The following is a 22,273-nucleotide window of genomic DNA, read 5'->3' as shown; positions in this document are numbered from 1 at the left end:
CAGACACGTGGAATGTAAAATCTCTAAGTTGCAGTTTGGCCTTTTCCTACTTCTTCCTCTGTTTTCACTTTCTTTGATCAGTCCTTAGGGAATTACCTCATTGTACTTCTAGTAACAGGCTGCCCTCCCCCTGTCGACCTCCTCCAGTCTTTGCTTTGGCTTGGTCAGAGGCCACTAAAATAAAGTGAAAGAAGTTTTGAAAATCTTGGAGGATGAAGGACTGTGGGCACAACCCAGCCCCCAGTTTCTCCCTGGAGGACTTCATCTGGGAGGTGCTGGTAACGTAAATGAAAGGTTCTGCTCCAGGAGGGGGCATGTAGGGGGGGCTGGAAGGACGGCACTTCACTTCCAGGACAGCACAGCCTCTGCAGAACAGACCCTCAGATGCTTGGCCGAGGACATCTCCTATAAGCTCCATGTCAAACACCTCTCTGCTATAGGCCAAGCGTTGCTCTCACTTTTCTCCTCATGTTCACCCACTCTCCCTTACACACTCACCTATCTTCAACCACACTTGCCCTCCACCCTCATCTGGAAGGCACAGGGTAATCAAAATGACTTCGTGTCAGAGGCAGTTCAGCTAAGTCTTCAGAGATGTCTGGGTTTTGTGTGTGCTACTCTCTCCACGATGCTGTTTGCTGTGTACACACCTCTAGTATAATTACAGTGAAATATGGGCTAAGTGAGGTTGATTTGTGTGTCTGTTTCCTCTACAGGACCTATGAGTTTACCAAGGTCAAGGATTGTGTCTTTTATGTCTTTGTGTCTTCATCTCTGGTACTTAATCAATGCCTGATGCATGGTGATCAGTCAAAAAAAAGGTTAGTTGGATGAGTAAATAAGTGAATGATTAAGATGAATGTTACATAAAATAATGAAGGCAATTAGAAAGCAAGGAATTTTTATGTAGCACATGAGACAAGTGTGCCACTTTCAGGATGACAGCTTTGAAGGGGACAATATTTATGCAAAGTTCAATATTTGATGCATTTGTTTAAAATCAGTCATCTGTCTAATACTAATTTTTTGCTTGTATGGCACAGTGTAATTTTTCAATTCCTTTTTACAACTCTATTATTTTACTTGATACCCACACCCAGCGCTGAAATAGGGAGGTTAGGTGATGAGCCCCCAGGATTATGCTTGTGGCAGAGCTCATGTTAGAACCTAATGCTCTGATCTCCTAGCCAGCTGTCCTTACCACCATGTCAGGGCCCAGGCCCCTGTGACTAACCTCCTGGTATCAACTGGGATTATCCAACCTCCTTAGTAGAACTCAGTTATATTACCAGGAGGAAAAACACAGCTTTGCCTTCTGCAGAAGGACAATGAAATACAGGCCTATGAAAGAACTCACCCACATGGGGCACTGCCTGTGGAAATCACTAGGAGAATTTGAGGTGTACGTTAAAGTTAGACACATCGATGTCCATCAGAAGAACCTCTTTCCAGGATCAAAAGTTGACTAGAGTCAACAAAATAGAAATCCTGGGGCACCTGCTTGAGGAGGCCACCTGGGTCTGTAAAATGAGTGAACACGAGGGAGCTGCAGCAACGCAGAGAGGGGCTGAATCTACACGTGTTCCACATGAACCATCAGAGGCACAAAGTGCCTATAAGAACTGTTCTGCCTGCCAACAAAGAGAGACAGTGACCACAGATGTCTCTAAGGCAGCTTCTCCAACATCTGGGAAATTAAGTTGAATGCTATGACTTTGCTAAATATAGAAATATATCAACTCTAAGCATGTAAAAGATACATCAAAATTGCTAATCTTTCCATTTAAAAATTTATTTCCAGGAGTTCCCTGGTGGCCTAGTGGTTAGGATTCTGGGCTTTCAAGGTGGTGGCCTGGGTTCAATCCCTGGCCGGGGAACTGAGATTCCACAAGCCGCTCAGCCAAAAAAAAAAAAAAAAGTATTTTCACAGATATTTGATGCATGTGGTTAGAGGGGCTTTGGAGGCTGCAGTCTTTGCACAACAAAGGGGTGTCTTTTCAAATCTTGCCCTTACAGACCATGAGGAGAATTTGCTATTTGTAATCCTGGGCTATATACAAAAGATTAAACAACTGGACATTTAAAAATAACCATTTTCAGTTTAATAGATTAACTAGAAGTGTATCTGTTGCAACATGTACCATTTTGATATTAAAATTTTTTGATCTGATACAATTTTGCATGGGCTGAAAATAAACAGGTCAAGCTAAAACAACATGAAAGGCAAAGGGAATTTGTGTAAAGCTGGGAGAAAGGAAAGTATGACACTACCAACCCTTTCTAACCCTCCAGACAGAGGAGAAACCAACAGGTCTGGTTCTGTGTCCGGAACAGAAGGGAATATGCAGGAACCTGGATGGTGCTGCCTATAAAGAAAGGTTAATAATGGATAATCACAAGAGAATGAGTCTTACTAAAATCTTTGTTCTCTTCATGAAATGTTAGAAAGGATTGTCCAGGATATTAACTCTCATCAGGAATTTGTTTTTTTGAATATCCTGCATGTTTACCTTGCCTGATACAACTTTTTCCCATGGTGGGAGACTCAAGAGTGTCTGAAGCCACTGGTCTTCTGTTAACTCAGAGCTTGAGTACCACCATTCCTGAGAGGAGACAAAGAGAACACAGAATTCATCAGTGCTCCTCAGCTTGTGTGGTCAAGAGTGGGGTAATCCCAAAATGGTCAAATGTCCCTGAGCTTTTAAAACCAGGCGAACCCACAGGCAAACAATGAATTTTGCCACCCAAACTAGGATACTAACACATGACTCTTTAAGTAGAAGTGTACATCCATTCACTTATTCAACAAATACCGAGTATAAGGCACTATGCTAGGGACCCAGTGGTTTTTGCATTCTAAGAGTTCATGTTCTTGAAGGGAGGCAACACATGGAACACAAAGTGGAATGTGGTGAGACCTATGAGAAGGTGGAGATCTTGCTAAAGGGGATTTACAGGAGGGGAAGATCCCATGAGAACTCAAAGGGGAAGAGGAGGTGCAAATATCTGACCTATGGACGTGTCACCCCTTTCAGTAAGGGTCCAGAAAAGCCTCTGATGGCCTTTCACACCTGGTGAAACCCAGCCAGGCAGTGGGCTTCTGGGGCTCCTTCGCATACCCTGTGGGCATCCCCTTCCCCAGCTTGCTAGCTGATGCTACATACTTTGCTCATGTTCAGCCAGCATCTCTCCAGCACATTCCCTTGTGCTTCACAGAGCTGTAAGGCTGTGTTCAGGAAGAGGTTGCAGTTCTGCCTGTCTCCCATGAGTATACAGACATAGGCCATCAGGTGGTAGAGCCTTGGGTAGAAGACAGGCCCAGTGGTATTTTGAGCCACCAGATTCTCCAAGTTCTAAAGAAAAAAGCCACATATCAGAATCAGAAACGGGTCCTTGACTGGGAAGATTTTTCCCTCTCAGATGATTTGGGATTATTTCAAGGGTATAAGCAATCAAGCAAAAAAGCATATTACAGAGACATACATAGAAAGTAGTGGAGATTAGATGATAAATGTCAGGTGGAGTAGCCCCAGTGGTCTACCCAGACCAAGAATGTGATATGGGTGGGCTCAATAACCCTTTCTGGCAACCACTTTTTAAAAATGAAACTAGGTCCCCATGAAACTCAGTTACCCTGCTGGGTTTATGATTAACCTCTCTATCTAAAACTTTATTCTCTTTCTTGTTCTGCCTCCCTGTTCCCCCCGGGATTGAGGGGTATCAAAGAAAGGGGGTGACTGAAACTAAGCAGGACCCTGCAGGGCTCTCCCACATACGAAAGCCCTTCTGTGTCCCCTGTTTCCTGTTTGTAGAAAAGGGCTTTGGTCTTCTAGGCCTTCCCTGAGTTCCAAAGGGCAGACTCAAGCAGTTACTAATTAGGGAAGTGAGGGGACGCAGAAAAATAGTCAAGAAACAATAGTTCAATGATAAAACAGGGTCCTAGCTCCTCCCCAAGGGATATACATCACAATCTGATACATATCTTTGAGTTGTTCTGCAGGAACTAAGACCCCCACCCAGGTAGAGGATTGCGACTACATGCTGACTACAATATACAGACCCAGACTGGTTGGAACCAGAAGGTTGATGATTAAGATTCCTGAAACACCACCCTATTACATCACCACCAGCCAATCAGAATAAAGTCATGTACCCTGCAGCCCTCACCCCAAAATGTTGCCTTTAAAAACCCTTCCCTGAGGGACTTCCCTGATGGTTCAATGGTTAAGAATCTGCCTTCCAGTGGGGGGGACATGGGTTTGATCCCTGCTCAGGGAACTAAGATCCCACGTGCTGTGGGGCAACTAAGCCTGTGCACTCTAGAGCCTGTGCACCACAACTAGAGAGCCTGCATGCTGCAACTAATGAGCCTGCACACTCTAGAACCCGCGTGCCACAGCGAAGATCCCACGTGCCGCAACTAAGACCTGACGCAGCCAAATAAATAAATAAATATTAAAAAAATAAAAATAAAAACCCTTCCCTGAAAATCTTTTGGGAGTTTGGGTCTTTTGAACATGAGCCGCCCATTCTCCTTGTTGGGCCTGACAACAAATGCTGTACTCTCCTTCACCACTACCTGGTGTCAGTAAATTGGCTTTGCTGTGTGGTGGGCAAGCAGACCGAAGTTCAGTTCAGTAACAACAACAAAACCACAATATTTTCTTTTAATTACCAAAGCAATATAAGTTAATTTTCAAAATTTAGAGAATTATACCTCAATTGAAAAAAAAATGTAGACATTGGAGAGGGAGGAAAAAACGAACAAACAACTCAGAATTTAGGGGGGAAAATGAGGATAGAAAAAAAATCACTCGTAACTGTAACACCTAAAAAGAAATATTTTCACATTTGGATACATACTCTCCCGTTTTTTTATTTCTTTGCTGTGGACAGGGAACGTTGCCCACCATCGCAGTTCTACAAGAATCAAGCCATTAGCCACTGCAGCCATCCACCGATGGTGGGGCCTGAGAAAAACAGGAAGCATTTTGTGCTTTGGATACTGGCCATAGATAGTTAAGATGCATATCTAAGGAATAATTTCAATGAACCCAGATCCTTGCATCTTCTGTACATAGAAAAGTGCTAAAGTCATTAACTTGAGATATGTGTTCTTTGTGACTAGCAGTAATCTTTTGATGTTCTCCCCAGGAAAAAACTCCTATATATCCTGTCTCCTTCCTTACTTCTTCAGAGCAGTTACTCAAAAGCTATCTGAGGGGGCCTCCCTGGTGGCGCAGTGGTTGGGAGTCCGCCTGCCGATGCAGGGGATGCGGGTTCGTGCCCCGGTCTGGGAGGATCCCATATGCCGCGGAGCGGCTGGGCCCGTGAGCCATGGCCGCTGGGCCTGCGCATCCGGAGCCTGTGCTCTGCAACGGGGGAGGCCACAGCAGTGAGAGGCCCGCATACCACAAAAAAAAAAAAAAAAAAAAAAAGCTATCTGAGAGGCCATCCTCCAGGCTACAGCTATAGTCCTCAGTAAGATCCCTGAAGAAAATTTAACTTGCAACTTTTAGGTTGTGTGTTTTTCTTCAGTCGACACTGCCTTCACTTACACACACACACACACACACACACACACACATATACACACACACTCATACCCACCACAACTGGGATCATACTGAAACAGGAGGGAAGGGGACAGGGAACAATCTTTGAAAGAATAACACAGCCCGAGGACATGACATAAACTGATTAAAACCAAATGGGTCCAAGGTGGCGGACAAGTTGACTTCCACTAGACCTTGAGCCTCAGTATACACTCACTGTAATACATCAGCAAGCTAAATGACACACCCACAGGTACCATGACAGTTCCAAGGATCCATAAGGATCAAAAAGTGGGCAGTGGCCCAATTCCTGGAAATCCCCACCCCTTCCCTGAAATAGCTGGAATACTCCTCCCACTCATTAGCCTATGAAATTACCCACCCCTATAAAAACTGACAACCCCCATACCCTGGTGCCTTTCTCACCTTCTGAAATGGCCCACACTCTGTCTGTGGAGTGTGTTTCTTCCGAGGCCTTTCTCACCTTCTGAGATGGTCCACATACTGTCTCTGGAGTGTGTTTCTCTCTAAATAAAGCCATTTCTTACCTATCACTTTGTCTCTCACTGAATTCTTTCTGCGATTAGACATCAAAAACCTGAGCTTCAGTAAGCCCTGAAACCAGGAGTGTGATCTCAGTCGGAAGACTATGGGTTTTGGCTGGGTTCAAGTCCCGGCACGTGGGTTCTAGTCCCAATCTGAGGTGCATAGTTTCAAAATTAATCACCAATACAGTAACAGTTTTTTCTCATTTACCACCATGTTAGGAATTTTTTCCAATGACATGATTCTTTTTTTTCTTTTCTTTTTTTTAACATCTTTATTGAGGTATAATTGCTTTACATTCTTGTGTTAGTTGCTGCTGTATAACAAAGTGAATCAGCTATATGTATACATATATCCCCATATCCCCTCCCTCTTGGGTCTCCCTCCCACCCTCCCTATCCCACCCCTCTAAGTGGACACAAAGCACCGAGCTGATCTCCCAGTGCTACGTGGCTGCTTCCCACTAGCTATCTATTTTACATTTGGTAGTGTATATATGTCCATGCCACTCTATCACTTCGCCCCAGCTTATCCTTCCCCCTCCCTGTGTCCTCAAGTCCATTCTCTACGTCTTTGTCTTTATTCCAGTCCTCCCCTTAGGTTCATCAGAATCATTTTTTTTTTTAGATTCCATATATATGTGTTAGCATACAGTATTTGTTTTTCTCTTTCTAACTTACTTCACTCGGTATGACAGACTCTAGGTCCATCCACCTCATTACAAATAACTCACTTTTGTTTCTTTTTATGGCTGAGTAATACTCCATTGTATATATGTGCCACATCTTTATCCATTCATCTGTTGATGGACACTTAGGTTGCTTTCATGTCCTGGCTATTGTAAATAGTGCTGCAATGAACATTGTGGTACATGTCTCTTTTTGAATTATGGTTTTGTCAGGGTATATGCCCAGTAGTGGGATTGCTGGTCATTAGTTCTATTTGTAGTTTTGTAAGGAACCTCCATACTGTTGTCCATAGTGGCTGTATCAATTTACATTCCCACCAACAGTGCGACAGGGTTCCCTTTCCTCCACACCCTCTCCAGCATTTATTGTTTGTAGATTTTTTGATAATGGCCATTCTGACCAGTGTGAGGTGATACCTCATTGTAGTTTTGATTTGCATTTCTCTAATGATTAGTGATGTTAAGCATCCTTTCATGTGTTTGTTGATAATCTGTATATCTTCTTGGAAGAAATGTCTATTTAAGTCTTCTGTCCATTTTTTGATTGGGTTGTATGTTTTTTTGATATTGAGCTACATGAGCTGCCTGTATATTTTGGAGATTAATCCTTTGTCAGTTGCGTTGTTTGCAAATAGTTTCTCCCATTCTGAGGGTTGTCTTTTCGTCTTGTTTATGGTTTCCTTTGCTGTGCAAAAGCTTTGAAGTTTCATTAGGTCCTGTTTGTTTATTTTTGTTTTTATTTCCATTACTCTAGGAGGTGGGTCAAAAAGGATCTTTCTGTGATTTATGTCATAGAGTGTTCTGCCTATGTTTTCCTCTAAGAGTTTGATGGTGTCTGGCCTTACATTTAGGTCTTTAATCCATTTTGAATTTATTTTTGTGTATGGTGTTAGGAAGTGTTCTAATTTCATTCTTTTACATGTAGCTGTCCAGTTTTCCCAGCACCACTTATTGAAGAGGCTGTCCTTTCTCCGTTGTATATTCTTGCCTCCTTTGTCAAAGATAAGGTGACCATTTGTGCGTGGGTTTATCTCTGCGCTTTCTATCCTGTTCCATTGATCTGTACTTCTGTTTCTGTGCCAGTACCATACTGTCTTGATTACTGTAGCTTTGCAGTATAGTCTGAAGTCAGGGAGCCTGATTCCTCCAGCTCCATTTTTCTTTCTCAAGATTGCTTTGGCAATTCGGGGTCTTTGGTGTTTCCATACAAATTGTGAAACTTTTTGTTCCAGTTCTGTGAAAAATGCCATTGTAGTTTGATAGGAATTGTATTGAATCTGTAGACTGATTTGGGTAGTATAGTCATTTTCACAATGTTGATTATTCCAATCCAAGAACATGGTATATCTTTCCATCTGTTTGTATCACCTTTAATTTCTTTCATCGGTGCCTTATAGTTTTCTGCATACAGGTCCTTTGTCTCCTTAGGTAGCTTTATTCCTAGGTATTTATTCTTTTTGTTGCAATGGTAAATGGGAGTGTTTCCTTAATTTTTCTTTCAGATATTTTGTCATTAGTGTATAGGAATGAAAGACATTTCTGTGCATTAATTTTGTATCCTGCTACTTTACCAAATTCATTGATTAGCTCTAGTAGTTTTCTGGTAGCATCTTTAGGATTCTCTATGTATAGTATCATGTCATGTGCAAACAGTGACAGTTTTACTTCTTCTTTTAAAATTTGGATTCCTTTTATTTCTTTTTCTTCTCTGATTGCTGTGGCCAAAACTTCCAAAACTATGTTGAATAATTGTGGTGAGAGTGGGCAGCCTTGTCTTGTTCCTGATCTTAGTGGAAATGGTTTCAATTTTTCACCATTGAGAATTATGATCCCTTGATCATTATGTAGTGTCTTTCTTTGTCTCTTGTAATAGTCTTTATTTTAAAGTCTATTTTACCTGATATGAGAATTGCTATGCCAGCTTTGTTTCAATTTCTATTAGCATGGAATATCTTTTTCCATCCCCTCACTTTCAGTCTGTATGTGTCCCTAGGTCTGAAGTTGGTCTGTTGTAGACAGCATATATATGGGTCTTGTTTTTGTATCCATTCAGCCAGTCTATGTCTTTTAGTTGGAGAATTTAATCCATTTACATTTAAGGTAATTATCCATATGTATGTTCCTATTCCCATTTTCTTAATTGTTTGGGGTTTGTTATTGTAGGTCTTTTCCTTCTCTTGTGTTTCCTGCCTAGAGAAGTTCCTTTAGCATTTGCTGTAAAGCTGGTTTGGTGGTGCTGAATTCTCTTAGCTTTTGCTTGCCTGTAAAGGTTTTAATTTCTCCGTCGAATTTGAATAAGATCCTTGCTGGATAGAGTAATCTTGGTTGTAGGGTTTTCCCTTTCACACTTTAAATATGTCCTGCCACTCCCTTCTGGCTTACAGAGTTTCTGCTGAAAGATCAGCTGTTAAACTTATGGGGATTCCCTTGTATGTTATTTGTTGCTTTTCCCTTCCTGCTTTTAATATTTTTTCTTTGTATTTAAATTGTGATGGTTTGACTAATATGTGTCTTGGCATGTTTCTCTTTGGATTTATCCTGTTTGGGACTCTCTGCACTTCCTGGACTTGATTGACTGTTTCCTTTCCCGTATTAGGTGATTTATTCTGACCAAGAAGCCATCCCTTGAGCACTGGCTAAGGGAGTATTCAAATAAGCAGTTATAATGCGATGGGGAAGTTTTCAACTATAAGCTCTTCAAAGAACTTTTCAGTCCCTTTTTTTTTTTTTTTTTTTCTTTTTGCGGTATGTGGGCCTCTCACTGTTGTGGCCTCTCCCGTTGCGGAGCACAGGCTCCGGATGCGCAGGCCCAGCGGCCATGGCTCACGGGCCCAGCCGCTCCGTGGCATATGGGATCCTCCCAGACCGGGGCACGAACCCGTATCCCCTGCATCGGCAGGCGGACTCTTAACCACTTGCGCCACCTGGGAGGCCCCAGTCCCTTTTTTTTTTCTCTTCTTCTTCTGGGACCCCTATAATTTGAATGTTGTGTTTAATGTTGTCCCAGGGGTCTCTGAGACTGTCCTCAATTCTTTTCATTCTTTTTCTTTATTCTGCTCCGTGTTAGTTATTTCTGCTATTTTATCTTCCAGGTCACTTATCCATTCTTCTGCATCAGTTATTCTGCTATTGATTCCTTCTGGAGAATTTTAAATTTCATTTATTGTGTTGTTCATCATTGTTTGTTTGCTCTTTAGTTCTTCTAGGTCCTTGTTAAACATTTCTTGTATTTTCTCATTCTATTTCCAAGATTTTGGATCATCTTTACTATCATTACTCTGAATTCTTTTTCAGGTAGGCTACCTATTTCCTCTTCATTTGTTTGGTCGGTTGGGTTTTTACCTTGCTCCTTCATCTGCTGTGTGTTTTTCTGTCTTCTCATTTTGCTTATCTTACTGTGTTTGGGGTCTCCTTTTTGCAGGCTGCAGGTTCGTAGTTCCTGTTGTTTTTGGTGTCTGTCTCCAGTGGCTAAGGTTGGTTCAGTGGGTTATGTAGGCTTCCTGGTGGAGGAGACTGGTGCTGTGTTCTGGTGGATGAAGCTGAATCTTGTCTTTCTGGTGGGCAGGACCACGTCTGGTGGTGTGTTTTGGGGTGTCTGTGAACTTAGTATGATTTTAGGCAGCCTCTCTGCTAATGGGTGGGGTTGTGTTCCTGTCTTGCTAGTTGTTTGGCATGGGGTGTCCAGCACTGGAGCTTGCTGGTCATTGAGTGGAGCTGGGTCTTAGTGTTAAGATGGAGATCACTGGGAGAGCTCTCGCCGATTGATATTACGTGGGGCCAGGAGGTCTCTAGTGGTCCAATGTCCTGAACTCGGCTCTCCCACCTCAGAGGCTCAGGACTGACACTTGCTGGAGCACCAAGACCCTGTCAGCCATATGGCGTAGACAACTGTGCTAAAAATCTGGCTGGTATCTTGGATTTCTCTTTGCTGGGCGATTTATCCTGAGCAAGACACCATCCCTTGAGCACCAGCTAAGGGAGTATTCAAATAAGCAGTTAAAATGCAGTGCAGGCAACATGGGAATGAGGATCCTCTGGGAGAACACAAAGCAGGACTTCTTAATTTCTCCTGGAAGATGTGGAAGGGATGTGAGATCTGAAGGAAGAATACATGGCCAGAGAAACAATGTTGAAAGAAAGCAGATTATATATATGAAGGCGCTAGACAAGGGTGGATGATTGTTGCAAGAATTAAAAATAGTTCTGAAAGTCTGAAGAGTAGATTTGGGTAAAGGGAGTTAAAGAAAAACTGGAGATGAAGCTGAGGTGACATGCAGATGCTCTATCTTAAAGGGCTCTTTTCAACGACATGACTCTTTTACACAGATCTCACAAATTCAAATGCTGACAGAGCTGGGCAAGAAACATAAATAAGAGGCTGAATGTAGCAAGATAAGAAGCAGAGGGGATTATGTCATACTGGAGAGGGTATGCCCTAAATGTCACCCCTCGTCAATTCCAGCCAGTAGCTGCCCTTTAGGATTGGGGTCTAGAGTCACCAGATACTCCAATTTTTAAAAGAAGAGTAAGAAATTCAGATTTTTTTTAAATGTGAAAGCATCCCAGGGACTTCCCTGGTGGTCCAGTGGTAAAGAATCCACCTTACAATGCAGGGGATACCGGTTCGATCCCTGGTCAGGGAACTAAGATCCCACATGCTGTGGGGCAAATAAGCCCATGCGCCACAACTACTGAGCTTACATGCCTCAACTAGAGAGCCCACGTGCCACAAACTACAGAGCCCACGTGCTCTGAAGCCTGAGCACCACAACTAGAGAGAGAAAAACCCTCATGCCACAACTAGAGAGAAGCCTGTGTGCCGCAATGAAGAGCCCATGAGCTGCAACGAAAAGATCCCACATGCTGCAACTAAGACCCAACGCAGCCAAAAATAAATAAAATATCTTTAAAAGAAAAGAAAAAAAAATCCCAATGTTTAAATACACCATTTCTGACTTAACCAATATTTTTGAAAGGCATATGACTTTTATTTTCCCCTAGTTTTTTAAATACTATAAACCTGAGATCAACATCTTTATAGATAAATTTTTGTTTGCCATCTGATTATTTCCTTAGGTTAGTTCCTAGGAGGAGAATTAAATGATGTGCATATTTTAAAGATATTCATGCATTTTTCCAGAATGCTCTCTAGAAAGTTTATGAGAGTCCTTCAGAGTATGAATGTGTCTTCTCTCATGTTTTTGCGAACTTGATGGTCAACAATACAATGTCTTTTTCTTTTACTGCATTTACTTCAATTTCATAGAAATGGATTGAAACATTGAGTTTTCCTGACTAACCTGTTACATGTTTATTTTGTCTATCAATTATTTATTCAAGAAATTAAACACCTACTATGTGTAACCAAGCAGGACCCTATGGGGCCTTCTCGGGACAGACCGCTCCCACCATGTCCTCTGCCTTCCTCTTATTTGTAGAAAAGCTGTGGTCTCCCAGGCCTCCCCTGTGTCACAAAAACCTGGCTCAAGAATTAATGATTGAAAGGATATGACCATGTAGTGACAAAAATGGCAGTCGGGCCAGGAGCACTAGTAACAATTTAAACAGTACATCAGCCATATGGCAGTCACAGAACCTTTAGTTCCTCCATGAAGTAACTAGATAACAGTACCTGTTGCACATTTCCTGAGTTGTTTTATAGATGTTAGAAGTTAAGTACTTAATGACCATGAGATATAGCCCCTAGACCTACTGGAGCCTGAGGATTGATGGCATTAACCCCTGTGACACTGCCCTGTTACCTCACCATCAGTCAGTCAGAGAAATGTGTACGAGCTGATCACACACCCTGTGAATCTTCTCCCTCACCTTGCCTTTAAAAATGCTTCCCTGAAACCTTTTGGGGAGTTTGGGTTTTTTGAGCATTAGCTGCCCCAGACTCCTTGTCTGGCACCTTACAGTAAACGCTGCACTTTCCTTCACCACACCTGGTGTCAGTAGATTAGCTTTACTGCATGTGGGAGAACGAGCCCAAGTTTGGTTCAGTAACGTGTAAAAGGCATTGCTCTGTGTACTGTGGGAGATACTAAGTTTGATTTTGTGTTCTTTTGTGTTCTTGTGTTCTTTCTACTCCCCACCTCTACCACTCTCTCTCATTCCTGGGCTTCCCAGCCCCATCCCCTTCTGGAACTCAAATCACAAACTCCTTGAGTACAAAGACAACATTGTACACATCTTTGTTGTAATCCCAATAGCACCTATTGTGTTTTTAACCTGTACTGTCTTTGGGATAGGTGAGTTTTATACTTTGCTACTCATTAAATAAAGAGGTGCTTTCTTTTAATGAGCTGCTAATTTATCTACCTGGATTTCCATATATCAGGTTGGCCAAACTTGTGGTACCCCTTTATTAGCACTGAATATTTAAAAGTGATAATGACAGTCAATTCATATGTCATACGTAATGTGCCTGGTATTTGAAAGGAAAAAGAGAATGTTGGAATAAATTAAATCATGTTTAAGATGGTAAAAATCTATTTTTTTAAAACAACATGAAGTTAAGCATGTTTTAAATCCTTCACAAGTAATTTTCTTAAGGAAAGGCATTTGCTCCATCAAATTACATGAACTAAATTACATAATACACATAATAATTACATAAGTCATATGTAATACATAATTACATAAAACAAAATGTTTTATATCCCCAAACAATTTCCATATACTGTGTGAGAACCAGAAGAATGTTTTATGAATCAGAAATATAAATACATGTTCTATGTCAAAGAGTACATACCTCCAAGCAGTGATGACAGTGAACTTCTGTGTTTTTGGAGGCGGCGATTTAGTCAGCTGGGTGTGAACAAATTGCAGGAAGAGATGCTGAGGTTGAGTGTGCTATGAGAGTGGTAGGGAGTGGGCTCCCACCTGGGCAAATTCAAGACTTTTCTATCCAGCAGCAGTGAAAAAGACCCAGCCCATAACAATGCCTCTGAAGATTAAATGAGCTACTATTCTTCACTGGTCTCAAGATGCCTTGTTTTGAAACATTTTAACATCTCTGAAATAGGGATGTGCCTTAAAATCATCAGCATCTAGATTCTACCAACAACCTGAAGGAACCTGCAAGCAGGTTCTTCCCTAGATCATGGGAAAACACCTCAGCCAACACCTTGATTTTAGCCTTGTAAGACCCTCAGCAGAGAACCCAGCCGAGCCCATCCAGACTTTTGACTGCTAAGCCGGGAGATGAGAAAACAAGTGCTGTCATTTAAGCTGTTAAGGTTGTGTACTTGGAGACATAGCAGTAGACAAGGAATTCACCGGCATTCAGTTTCTAAGAGAACAAGGCAAACACTTGTTAAGACGACCCTGGAGGTTCAGCCCCTCGTTCTCTTAGTGGGGCTTGCCCATGCTGGGCTGTAGACTCTGGGAGGCAGGCACCAGGTTTAATTTGCTCACCCTTGTACCCCAACACCTAGTACCAGGTCCTTACTACGTATCAGTTGAATGTTTTAAATTGCTGTGTGCAAAGATTTATCTCCCAAGATGTTTATCATAGCAACAGCAATAAAGTACTACAGAACAATTCTATCTAAGAATAGTTTGGCAATATCATCTAATAGTATATATAAACTAAAATACTAGGCTTCCTTTTAACTAGTGGTGCAGAAAACAATTTAATGGCAGGGAATTATTCATAAATATATCTTATTTAGTAGCAAGTTTAAAAAATGGAAATGCATGCACACACATGGAAGAAAACTTGGAAAGTGAAATCTCAATATGTATAAAGTGATTATCTCTGAGTAGTAAGGTTGTGGGCCATTTATATTCTAATTATGGGGAGGGAGTGGCCTTCAGAAACTTAAACTATAAAACACGTGTAACTTCTGTAATCAGAGAAAATAATTATCACAGGAGGTAGAGAAAAATCCATTTAAGGCATGATTTACCGGGGAAACCAGAGAAGAGGCCTTACCTTGAGTAGGTCAACTCCACTGTCCTGAGCATTCTCTGATTGTTCTTCAATTTGCTTTTGAAGGTAGAGAACTTGCCCTTCCATGTACCTACTGAGGCCTATGCAGTAAAGAGCTGCTGGGGTTCTTCTTGACACTAGACTTTTGGCTCTGTTGGAAAATATGTGAAAGTTGTCCCACTCCTGAAGTCTGGCATACCTGTATCACCACAGAAGAATAAGAAAAATCCCCATCACCTTTGGAATGGGCTGGTTTCCTGAAATAGGTCTCTCTAGAGGTGTAGCTCCTAGTACGTTGGTCTCTGGAAGCCTGCCACTGGCCTATTCAGGGAAAATTATGTGATATGGAGCAAGGACAGAATAGAATTTTTTGATGATTTCAAATGAACATAATTGGGGGGAATACTTGGGCAATAGTAGCTACCATTTCATTCCTTGGACTCTTTAAAGTGAGGGAATTTCCTGGAAGTCCAGTGGTTAGGACTCCTCACTTTTACTACCAGGGGCCCAGAGTTCAATCCCTAGTCAGGGAACTAAGATCCCACAGGCTGTTCGGTGTGGCCAGAAAAAAAAAAATGAAACAGATCAGGCACTTGGAGTTATAAATTCTGGGGCTTGAAGAAATTGCTCTGATTTCAAAGAGAGATAGCCTGGGCTGATACTACTCAAGGTGTGGGCCACAGACAGGCATCATCAGTACCATCTGAGTGCTCCTTAGAAATGCAAGCTCTCTGGTCCAATCCAGACCTACTGAATCAGACAGACTCTGGGGATGGGGCCAGAAATCTGAGTTAACAAACTCTCCAGATGATTCCTATGCCCATAAAGTGGGAGCAGTATTGGCCTAAGCTACAACTGTTGCAAGAACTCTTCAGGTGAGGTAGAGTAGAATAAGAAATTAGGGTGATTTTTGGGCTTTAGATTCCTTGAACTTTAACTCACAAGGGCAAATTAATTTGACTTTGAACTTTCACTTCTTTAGACTTTAGCTGGCAAGGGCAATTGATTTTTTGCATTTTAATTTCTCCCAATGAGTTTTATAATAAGAGGAGATTTCTATTCAAATTTGAAACTGCTCTGGTTTGTGGCACTTTATATAGGAATGTCTTCGTATTATCATTTAATCTCATCACAAAATCTTTAGATACTGGACAACATGACTGCATATATAATTTGAGATGGGAAGTGGAATAGGGAATGACTTTCAGTCTTGGGGATGGCTGTGGAAGTAATTTATTTAATGTTCTGGAGCCTTACTGTCCATCTACTTCCTTGAAGCTAAAGCCATAGCTACAGGCTTATTGAGTTTAAAAAATGTAATGGGTTAAGGAGATTAAGCCTCAGGCTTAATGGGTTAATGGGGATACAGGAAGCCTGCTTCTTCCACCCTCCTGAAGTTTCCTTCCATGTGAGGGAGCTCCACTGGTGCAAAGCTCCACATTTCTTTCCCTGCCTCACTCACTCCTCCAATGACAAGGGGTGACTTAGTAGGCTGGTGACTTTGGGACAGAAATTAGGCAGGTGTAGCTCTCTTTCATCTTGAGAGCCAGTGAGACCCACGGGGAGCATGGTACTCCCTGCCTCAATGGGGTGGGGAGGGGGTGGAGTTTTCTAGAACTGCCTGCTGCTGATGGGTAAGTCTAATCCTGGGTTCAATATTAGGAAGCTCACTTGCCTGCAGATACAAGCCATATCCTCCAGCATCGGCTCTATTAACAATGATTATGATTCCATCTTGGGGGTGGGGGGGGTAAGTTGTGCTATTTATTAGTCTCCCTCAAACCCCCAACACTTCTCAGAAGCAAGTACTCTCTTCTTATTCATCTCTGTATTAATACTGTACTCTATGTATGCAATAAATGTTTGTTGCATTGAGTACAATTGAAGTGGCATCGCTTTACTGGCCTCAGTTGAGTGGGATGAACTAGGTGATTCCCGAAGTGTTTTTCAGTATAAATCTGCTCTGTCACTTTCAATCTGTCTTAGGTATAAATTAAAAGTACTTTCTCTTTCTTTTCTTTCCTTTTTTCAAATCTCATAGAACTCTTCCAGAATTCAACATTTTCAAATTTGGGAATTTAGTGGTATGCAACACATTGTTACCAGATAGCTATACATGAGTAAAGTCCCAGGAGGATTCCACTTTGGAACTTCAGTATTCTGTTGTCTTCGTTTTGGTGTATGAATTCCAAACATTCTTCAAATGACCTATAAACAAAGCCTAAAAAAGAGAGAAACAGGAGAGCTTGGCTGGTAGATTGGGGGTGGAGGGGTGTCGTCTTTCTGGCCTAACAGCTCCCAGGAGAATTTCCCACTGTGAGGACAGGCCTCGGTCTCTGATTACTTTATGAATCCAAAGGGTCCCACGGATTACAGCAACCAGGTGACTGCACTGCCCTGTGTTTGCTGAGTCCCTGCTTTTGTGGAAGTTTATGTGTATAAGATACAAGTCCATAATATCAACTAGGCAGGAGTGGGGTTTAAACCAACCCTCCCTGCTTGAGCCCAAGGAATCAGCCTCAGCGCAGCCTGGGACTTCTCAGTCTTCGCGTTCACACTTCCCTTGCTGGCAGCAATATCCACATCCCTAGTTGAAAATATGGCTGGGAAAAAGAATGCCCAGTTTGGCCCCTCTGGTTTAATATGTACACTGAGGCCTGCCTACCTGGTGTAACAAGAAGGTTATCAGGAAAGAACTTGTTTTCCAAATCACTAACAGCTGCCAGTGCCTGGAACCCTCACCTCACCATTAGCAGCCCTACCCTTCATTTTCAAGCAGGAAGTCTCTAAGTCTGTCCTGCTAAAAATTAAATGCCCTAGTAGAAGCCACATAGTAAGATACAGTCAGTCACCATCACTTGTGTGACAAATGATCTGACACTTTAACTGGCAGCTTCAATTCTAAATTCTCTTCCTTATTGGTCCCTTGCAATCCTTGCACCTTCTAGCCAGAAACCCAGTGGTCTCAAAGCCCTAGCCCTGTCACCTGCCACACCACACCAACGCAAGTGTTATCCCCCCAGTTTCTTACAAATTCCAAGGCCATGCTCACCAGAATAAAGCATGATGTCCAGGCAGACAAAATAGAAAAATGCCTTGCTGAAGATATGCTCTTCTGCTACAGAAAGATCCCACAGCCACCCCAGCACCTGGATCAGTTGCTTGTATCTATGGATAAGAAAAGGTGGTAGGATTAAAAAATAGTGTGTGGGGAGAGAAGGAAGTTCAGTCCTAGTCTCAGTCCTGCCCAGCCATTCAGGACCAAGTACGATTCTTCAACAGACTTCAATCCCACTCCTAAATCTCAAGTTGGCTCTCTGTTCAAACTGTTCTCTCCTGGACCTTTCTATCAGGGTGGCCAGAGTCAGGCCAAGTTGGCCTGTGCCTCTGGTCCTGGCTGCTATTCTCTGGGCATTTGCCTCCCCTGTGAGACTGTTCCCTTTCTTCCACCTGGCAGTGGTGGAGGCCTGATTCCCACAGTGGGGCTGACTGTGTGACCCTCCTCCAGCCACTGGCCAGAGCAACCAGGTTAGAGGTGATGCCTGTGATAGAGTAGTGGTATCCCAAGGATGATGATTATCAGTTACATCAGCTTCTGGTAAACCTTACTTCCTGCCCCACCCTATGGCCGGGGTTAAGTAAACCCAGAACATTCCATTAATATGGCTTTCTTCCTCTAATTTTGGAAAATGCCTTGAGATAAATACCTGTTTTTCAAGAAGAGGGATTTACAAAGCCAGCAGAGGACCAGATAGTGTTTGTTGGGATTACGAAGCAATGACCACATCTTGTGGGCTCGAGAGCCTGGGAAGAAAACAATTCCAGTATATTTCTGGGCATTACTTGTATCTGCAAGTTCTTTCTTGACCAGCCAGGTCTTACCTAAGTCAATGGCCAAGTCCAAGTGACCCATTAGGAACTTGATATAGCAAAGTGTATCAGCCACGTAGGTCATGATTTCAACACCCTCGCGTTTCAGGGGGAGGTTGAAGATGTGCTCCATGGTCATGACCTCATATTTGAACCATATGCCCTGGTAGCCGGCTAGATGGTGGTACAGTGAATAGTCCAGGTAGGCCTTAATGATCTGAAACGGCAGCAGTGGAGGAGAAGAGGAGAGACGGGGCAAGACTGGGATGGAACCCGAAGCAGAAAGCCCAGGATATCACCAATCATCTGCCAGTAAACATGGATTTATTAAGCTTGGGAATGGAGCCCGACATTTGGCAAAACCATAGGCTTAGATACAGAAATCCAGCTGAGTTTCTGCCACCTATTTAATGCATGATCCAGGACAAGCTCAATGGCCCCTTTTGCCCACACAGGGTCCTTAAACAAAATATATGAATTTTAATTTTTGTGAAAAATAAAAGCAATAGCTTATATGTGTGGATATATGACTGCATACCAAAAAGCCTGGAAGGATTCATTCCAAACTACCAAATGGGTAACTATAAAAAGCAGTTACCTATTTGTTGCAGTTGTAGTAGAGATTTGAGGGACTTTTTACTTTATGCATTTCTGTGATGTTTAATTTATTGTTATAACAAGCATGTATTGCTTTTGTTGTTTAACAATAAAGGAAGGTTGGTTTGGTTTTGTTTGCTTTCAAAAAAATGTTAAGGACTCTAGTTCTAAACTTAACTGGGAGATTGAAGAGAAGGTGGTTACTCTTTAAACAACTCTTCAATCTGGTGATGCTGTCGTCGTTGACATGGTTCCTGGCAAACCCACGTGGGTTAAGAGCTTCTCTGACTATCCTCCTCTGGGCCGTTTTGCTGTTCGTGACTTGAGACAGACAGTTGCTGTGGGTGTCATCAAAGCAGTGGACAAGAAGGCAGCTGGGGTTGGCAAGGTCACCAGGTCTGCCCAGAAAGCTCAGAAGGCTAAATGAATATTATCCCCAATACCTGCCACCCCAGTCTTAACCAGTGCTGGAAGAAGTCTTAGAACTGTTTGTTTCAACTGGCCATTTAAGTTTAATAATTAGCAAAAGACTGGTTAATGATAACAGTGCATGGTAAAACCTTCAGAAAGAAGGGAGAATGTTTTGTGGACCATTTGTTTTGTGTGTAGCAGTTTTTCAGGAAAAACAGTGAAAGAACTTGAAATGGGCCAAAACAAAAAAAATTCAGTGCGTGTCCTGTCTAGCTCACTCATCAAGGTTATCTCTGCCTTTCACTGCCTTTGGGAAACTGGTAGTAATGTAAATGATTCTTTTTCATAGAAATAGAAATGTTCGGTGGAATACAAGTGATTCTATTCTTGCCCTGTGACTAGACTAGTTTTGTATACATTCATAAATTAAATTCTCCTGGGAACCAGTTGTAACATCTTACTAGTTCTCTCACTAACTTTCACTAACTTTAATGAGCTCAATAACATCTTTGCTGCGTGTTCTTTTACTTTTACTTTTTTTGGCCATGCTGTGCAGCCTGTGGGATTTTAGTTCCCCGACCAGAGATTGAACCCAGGCCCTCGGCAGTGAGAGCACGGAGTCCTAACCTCTGGACTGCCAGGGAATGATTTTATCTTTTTAAAAGAATTATCCTGTTACATTTTCCTTTTTCACCCTCATTCTCTTACAAGTACAATGTGGAGTTTTCCAACGGAGAGTTATGTGACATTACAAGGAAGTGAAAGTAGAAGCAGATTGAGAATCTGTCTTCTGTGAAGTCAGACATTAAGGTATTTGCAAAAATGTAATACCTGCCATTCTTCTCACAAAATTTTTTGTTTTGGGAAATAGAGTTTTTTTCAATGAAAATGTTAATTATGTTCATATGTCATGGGTTTATTTTCTTTAAAAAAATATTTTTAAAGTATCAGTTTTTGTTTCTTATATGACAGTATCAATAGATATACCCCATAAAAATATATGATCCCATATAAAAAATATAAATATATAAACCCATATAAAAAGCTTTGAGGTCCTAAATTATTAGGAGTATGAGGGGATCCTGGGACCAAAATGTTTGACAACTGCTAGCCTCAGCAGAACAATCTAGTCTGGAAGGTTTTTATTAAATCTTCATGATTTTGAATTTTGATTGGCTTTCACTAGGCTTTTCTCTCCAAATGAGATTCAGAAACGTAAAAAGCAGCTACCCTACCTGGAAATCATCTTGAGTTTCCAGGGCAGTATTCACTTGCATCAGGACTGCCAGGTGGCAATAATACTTGTAGTGCAAAAAATAATTTAAGCTATAGATCTGCCACAGTAAGGAGAAGCAAGTGGTTTGCTGGTAAAGTTGCGCCAGCCTCTTCTTCCTATTAGATAAAGTACACACATGGGACATAAGAAGAAGGTATCGCCACCAGCATGCTTGAGGGAAGCGCAGGGGCAGAGTCCTCACTACTGGCTTGGGGGTCAAAACAGACTTGAGTTTGAGGCCTGTTTCCTTTACGTGGAAATTAACATGCACGTCAATTTTTTTTTTCATTTTCAGCATAGTATTTTTTTATTGACACAGTTGATTTACAATGTTGTGTTAATTTCTGCTGTACAGCAAAGTGATTCCGTTATACATATGTATATTGATACATTAGCTTTTTGTTTTTTGTTTTTGCGGTACGCGGGCCTCCCACTGCTGTGGCCTCTCCCGTTGCGGAGCACAGGCTCCGGACGCGCAGGCTCAGCGGCCATGGCTCACGGGCCCAGCCGCTCCGTGGCATGTGGGATCTTCCTGGACCAGGGCACAAACCCGTGTCCCCTGCATCAGCAGGCAGACTCTCAACCACTGCGCCACCAGGGAAGCCCTGTGGAGTCTCTTTTATAGGAGCTCTAATCCCAGTCATGAAGGCTCCACCCTCATAACCTTATCATGTCCTAAAGGCCCCACCTACTATTACCGTCACTTTTGGGAGTTAGAATTCAACTTATGAATTTTGGGGGATGCATTCAGACCACAGCAGAATGGGCTTGTTTAAAAGGCTCATTTCCTTTGTTGAGCTGAGTTCCTGGCCCCTTTCCACCATGTGAGGATACGACAAGAAGCCTGTGACCCTGAAGAGGGCCCCGGCCCAGCCACGCTGGCACTAGGACCTCAGACTTCCAGCCTCCAGAATTGTGAGCAATAAACTTCTGCTGTTAATAAGGCACCCGGCCTGTGGTATTTTGTCACAGCAGTCCAAACAGACTAAAACACATTCTGACAACGGAGTGGAATGTTGCAGGAGATGGTGAACTTCCTGTGCTGGAATTATTCAAGGGAAGGATGGCTGACCACCTACCGAGAATGTTTGGGGTCTCAGCCTCAGCGTCCACAAGTCATTTAACTGGTAACTTAGCCCCCAATCTTCTCTATTTGTGATAAAAATGGGATCCTAAACTGGCTGCAATATTAGTAATTTAACAAAGTCAAGAAAACAAAATATAACTAGAAATAACTATCAAAAAGCAGATTTTAGGGCTTCCCTGGTGGCGCAGTAGTTGAGGGTCTGCCTGCTGATGCAGGGGACATGGGTTCGTGCCCTGGTCTGGGAAGATTCCACATGCCGTGGAGCGGCTGGGCCCGTGAGCCATGGCCACTGAGCCTGCGCGTC

At 42.4% G+C, this 22,273-nt stretch overlaps 1 protein-coding gene across 1 annotated transcript in view; it reads right to left on the bottom strand.

Annotated features, from left to right (window-relative positions):
* Positions 1-2,441: 2,441 nt before the first annotated feature.
* Positions 2,442-22,273, bottom strand: part of ADCY10 (adenylate cyclase 10) — a 98,463-nt gene continuing 78,631 nt past the window's right edge. The window contains exons 25-32 of the mRNA XM_060088611.1: positions 20,842-20,998; positions 18,611-18,815; positions 18,436-18,532; positions 17,781-17,896; positions 16,832-16,949; positions 14,732-14,927; positions 3,165-3,353; positions 2,442-2,603 (exon numbers count right to left, since the gene is read on the bottom strand). Of these exons, the coding sequence (XP_059944594.1) occupies positions 2,442-2,603; positions 3,165-3,353; positions 14,732-14,927; positions 16,832-16,949; positions 17,781-17,896; positions 18,436-18,532; positions 18,611-18,815; positions 20,842-20,998 (1,240 nt within the window). The remainder of the gene's footprint in view (positions 2,604-3,164; positions 3,354-14,731; positions 14,928-16,831; positions 16,950-17,780; positions 17,897-18,435; positions 18,533-18,610; positions 18,816-20,841; positions 20,999-22,273) is intronic.

The sequence above is a fragment of the Mesoplodon densirostris genome, chromosome 2 (genome assembly GCF_025265405.1).
Source record: "Mesoplodon densirostris isolate mMesDen1 chromosome 2, mMesDen1 primary haplotype, whole genome shotgun sequence".
Classification (NCBI taxonomy): domain Eukaryota; kingdom Metazoa; phylum Chordata; class Mammalia; order Artiodactyla; family Ziphiidae; genus Mesoplodon; species Mesoplodon densirostris.
This window is presented reverse-complemented; position numbering and strand designations above follow the sequence as displayed.